Here is a 4,839-nt window from a genome sequence, read left to right as displayed (position 1 = left end):
CAGTATTGCATGCGTTTGGTCAGCGGTACTACCAGAGAATACAACGCGACAGTCTATGTCCCACTTGCCAGCAAGAGGAGCGAGAGGTCTGGGGACCATCTAGTTTAACTCCCAAAAGAGGCTAAAACGCACTATCGACATAAGGCGCGAGAAAAATGGGAGAACTCTAAAGAATTTAACTGTCCTTCATCTCTCATAGAAATCATTAAAGCTTATATTTGCAGATCTTTAGGCTCTCAAATTCTAGGTCGGAAACAACAACAGATTCAACACCTCTCAGTTGAAAGCTCTAAAATGACTTTTGTTACAAGATACGCATTACCAATTACAATAATTATTACTGTTACAAAATTTAATTTCGGTTTTAAAAAAATACATGAATTCACCTAGTTTACTGTGAACCTTGTCGGGTAATTTAAAATAAAAAGTGCTTATGTGCCAGGAAACTAGATACCAGCGCCAGAATCAGCCATAGCTTAACCATCATTGTCACTTTTGTTATGTAAGCACACTACATCAGTTGACATTATTCCCTTTTTTTCTCCAATTGTTTTTTCAAGTTTTGTTTTAGCTTATCTAACTGATTAAGCCAACTCTCCTTGTCAAACGAACTAGGAAAATAGCTTATCACAAGCTGCAAATTCCTCCAATTGTATTGGTTTTGTCACCATGGCTACCGAGCTTTCTATCTGTTTCATGCTGTTTCCACCTTTATTGCCTGAGTTATTCCTTTCGCGGAGTACTGGTAACCACTCCGCGAGGAGAACACGTGACTTGTGAGCAAACCGAAAAGGTCGCCATATTAGAGTATTTTGTAATAAGAAAAAGTTAAAATTCCATTTCGCGGCAAATCCCTTATTTCTCGTTATTTGCTCTACTTTCTTGTTTTTGGAGGAAAACCGGGGGTCTTTAAGACAGTAATTCGAACACATTCAATAACCAACCCACCAGATCAACTCGACACTTCTTTCCATTTTGTCCCGTAGGACAAAACCTTTTTGATGGATTAACCACCTACTGATCACAGACCACAGAGCTTATGAGACAATTAACACAAAAGCTATGGTTTTGCAATTCAACATCTTCTTAATTACACATTTTTTTTTTCTAGAGAGTCGATTAACATCGAACTTTGAAAAAGGATGTTTTAAGTCAAGCTTAAAGTCAAGCCAACATCCTTGTACGAAAACAGCGAAGGAAGGAAGTGTATCGTCGTTTAAAAAACATAGCTATCTCTAATTCAATTTTGTAGTAACATGTCTGGCATCTTATGGTAATACATTAGAAAAGGCCAGCTTTCTTCCTAAGATTCGTCTTCTTCCACATTGCCAGAGCATCAAAAGCGGTTCTGGTCATGTTAAACGCTTTCTGCGAAAGGAACAAACCAAAAAACTTTTAATTCATAAGCTTGAGAAGACAGCCGACACTGGTTTCCCCTGAGGAGCGAGCGCAGAAATTCCAAACTGATGACATGTCACTACTAAGATCTGGGTAGTACTTCAGTTCTGATTGGTCGTACCAAGAGGGCGATTTGCATCAACCAATCAGAAGAACTAGCTAAATCGCCATCAGTATGGAATTTCTGCGCTCTTTCCTTAGTCGACTCTACGCGAGGAAACCAGCAGTAGACTACGAGTAGTCCCCATTTTTCCTCAGGGATAGGAGTAGAGTGAAGAAGCGCGAGCGCGCGTGAAAATCAACCCAAGCGAGAAAGGCGAAAGGCGAAATGGGGACCACTCGCAGTCTAGACCAGTAGTGGTGTCGAAAATTTTTTCGGGCTTTTTATTGAATAATTCATAAACCCCTTTTAAAAGCCTGTTTTATTTGCCAGCAGTCAGGTTGCACAGGCTGAAGATGCAGTTCAAAGAGAAATGCAGTTCTTACCTCGTAGTCAGCTTCGCTAAGGTACGTTTCAAGTCTCGAGGGATCCACTCCTTCAGGTGGTGGTTTTTGCTTGAGTTCCTCCAGGCTGTACTCTTTTCTACATGTCAAAAAACGAAGAGTTAATGTGAAGAGTAAATGTTAAAACAGTCCATCAAGAAAATTAGAAATTTTTCTCTCCGAATAAAACAAACATGGTTCTCCCTAGTTTATGCATGCAGTAAAAATGGAATAAATTCTTTAATAGTCTAATCTACAATAAATAAATAAATAAATAAATAAATAAACTGAGAGATAAATATATAAATTTATAATTAGTTGAAGGAATAAATGTATTTACACCACCCCCGGGACCAAATGCAAAAAGACAAACCTCGAAAGCTTTGCAAGTTCCGTTTCCAGCTTTATAATATCTCCATCAACTCTTCCAGTCTAAAAGCAACAAAACAGAAAGAGTTCACAGTCAAACGTTTTTGAACCTGGGCTAATTTCCAGAGAAAACCAGCACACAAAAGCCTTGAACAAAATGTTACCCTGGATGGTTTGAAAGAAGGATCAAGGAGGAAAGTCATATTGTAATGCATAAACAGCCGCATAAAAAACCTATGATGTACATCTTCGAGCTGATACTCTTCTTATTTATAGGATGCGTGAAAACAGCCTAGAGGTCCTTGAAATTGTTTCTTAAATTGCTGTATCTATTAAAAATAGGCTTTTATTGGTAAATAATTGAGTCTGGAAGGAGTAAATTTCACATTAAACACTAAATAAATGTAATAGAAGAAGTACTTACCGATCGGTTTATTTTAGCAACATTTGGTCTGTCTTCCCAGAAGGGGAAAAGATTCTGGAAGGACTTCGGTTCCAGACCAGCAAAAACAATAAATACTTGGGAGAAATCGCGTTCAAGTTCTGAAAACAAAAAATGACTTCCTGGTTAATGTAGGGAAAACTAGAAATTCGAGGTCTTTTGCCTAAAACAAACAAACACATGAACATAAAAAAACAAGTTTAGTACCCAAGTATATAAAGTCGAACCTCACCTGAGCGGCCAATTATAAGCGGACAGTAATCAAAGTCCCGAAATAATTGTAATCGTCACATCAATTTAGCGGCCAGCAAGCGCTTGATACACGTACTTTGGCTTTATTTTAAAAATATGAGGGAAAATACAGTCCGAGAAAAAAGGTGCGGACCAAAAACGCTGCTTCAGTCGCGTGTTAGTTTCCAAATAAAGTGATGTTTCTACTGACGATTATGCTAATTTACATGAAGAACCTCGATTGAGCAGCTCTATTAAGCAGAACCTCTATTAAGCAGCCCCTTGCCGGTACCCCGAAGATGGTGGTGGGAGAGAATTAAACAGTACCTTGAGCGTAAGACTTTATCGTTTCCATTGCCAATCTTCGGTCATTACTCCAACGCGTTTCCGCAGAACCAGTTGTGCAAGCTCTGGATTCTGAATCTTCATCATTCGGCCACCAGCCATGCCATAGATACATCTCATTTACTGCATCTACCAGGAATAATGCTGTGGAGAAACAAACTCGGTAAGAAACTTGCTTTCCTTCACCCTATCAGCGTAAAAGGAGCCTGGAAAGTAGGATTGCGGGTGACAAGAGTGGGCTGCAATTATTGGTGTAACACTAGTTCCCAACCAATCTCAGCTCAGCAACAAATAAAAAAAAAAGTGGTTTTCAAACCTCCGTTGTTATTTGATGCGGTACAAAACGAAACTGAAGATGAATGCTGTGGCTAAACTTTTTAAACGCTAACTATACTCACTGCCACTGATTCAACTGCTTTAGTCTTAACTAAAACGAATAGGCGAATTTTCGTCGCTCGTTAAATTTATTTGTAATTTTCGGCTTTTTGCGAGCAATAACAAAGAAAATAGCAGCCACTGAGGACTGCAAAATTGATTTTACCATAGACTGCGTTTCCGCATTAAGATTACCACCGCTGAGCTGGACTTCAGCTCTAATTTAAGGCTTCATTCCAGAGGTCAAAGTCCTGGTATCTAACACTTTGCGTCGTAAATGCTTTTCCATCGCCTCTATACTCAATATTCTGATAATCCACGCGATAAGAAAGACTCCGTCCTTGGCAAAGAATTTAAAAATATTGCTTCTGAGTTTAGCAGTTTCTCATCTTGGTATTAGTTTACTGGCGCAGCCCATGTATGTTGCACAACTCACTATGCAGTGGAAATACCGCAATGAATCTTATAATGCCATTTATATCGCCGATCTTATCCCGACGAATATCTTTATTACTGTGACATTGTTTAGTGTCAAGGCTCTATGTGCAGAGAGATTTTTGGCAATTCAACTTCACCTCAGATACCAGAAACTTGTGATGTACAGGCGCGTTATTATATCCGTAATCTCAATTTGGGTATTTAGCACACTTACTTTATTGCTCAAGTTGTGGATCCCAAAAAGTATCATGTTCGTATTTTCTGTTATTAAAGATTCTTCTTCTATTATAACTGCAACTTTCCTGAGCATCAAACTTTACCTTACTCTACGACGCCACATGAATCAAATGCAACTCACGCAAGTTGCGCAGAATGAGCAAGGCGAAAGTGTTCAAAGAAAAAGGAGATCTGCGATGGCATCGCTTTACGTGTATTTGGTTTTCACAGTTTGCTATTTACCTAATATTTGTGTGTTCATTATCATCGCTTCCACTTCCGAACCAAGGAACGATCTACAGCATTTGCACTTTTATACTCTGACCCTGTTGTTTCTTAATTCAACCCTTAACCCACTGATCCACTGCTGGAAAGCGAATCACATTCGACACACTGTAATAGCCACACTGCGAAATATATTGTCAAATAACATTTAACGAAACCTTTGGGAGGATTTGAAACGCCTTATCAAGTACAAACCGGCGTCAAGCAGTTCACCCTGCGGGAACTGACGGCATTTTCAAGTTACACTAACTACACAA

At 39.1% G+C, this 4,839-nt stretch overlaps 1 protein-coding gene across 1 annotated transcript in view; it reads right to left on the bottom strand.

Annotated features, from left to right (window-relative positions):
• Positions 1–1,281: 1,281 nt before the first annotated feature.
• The window catches only part of LOC140923628 (supervillin-like), an 11,526-nt gene continuing 7,968 nt past the window's right edge, over positions 1,282–4,839 (bottom strand). Inside the window, exons 2-6 of the mRNA XM_073373700.1 lie at positions 3,251–3,412; positions 2,675–2,793; positions 2,255–2,313; positions 1,885–1,981; positions 1,282–1,368 (exon numbers count right to left, since the gene is read on the bottom strand). Of these exons, the coding sequence (XP_073229801.1) occupies positions 1,282–1,368; positions 1,885–1,981; positions 2,255–2,313; positions 2,675–2,793; positions 3,251–3,383 (495 nt within the window). The 5' untranslated portion in view covers positions 3,384–3,412. The remainder of the gene's footprint in view (positions 1,369–1,884; positions 1,982–2,254; positions 2,314–2,674; positions 2,794–3,250; positions 3,413–4,839) is intronic.

The sequence above is a fragment of the Porites lutea genome, chromosome 13 (assembly GCF_958299795.1).
Source record: "Porites lutea chromosome 13, jaPorLute2.1, whole genome shotgun sequence".
In the NCBI taxonomy this organism is placed as follows: Eukaryota; Metazoa; Cnidaria; class Anthozoa; order Scleractinia; family Poritidae; genus Porites; species Porites lutea.
The sequence above is the reverse complement of the archived record's forward strand: the minus strand, read 5'-3'. Positions and strand labels throughout refer to the sequence as shown.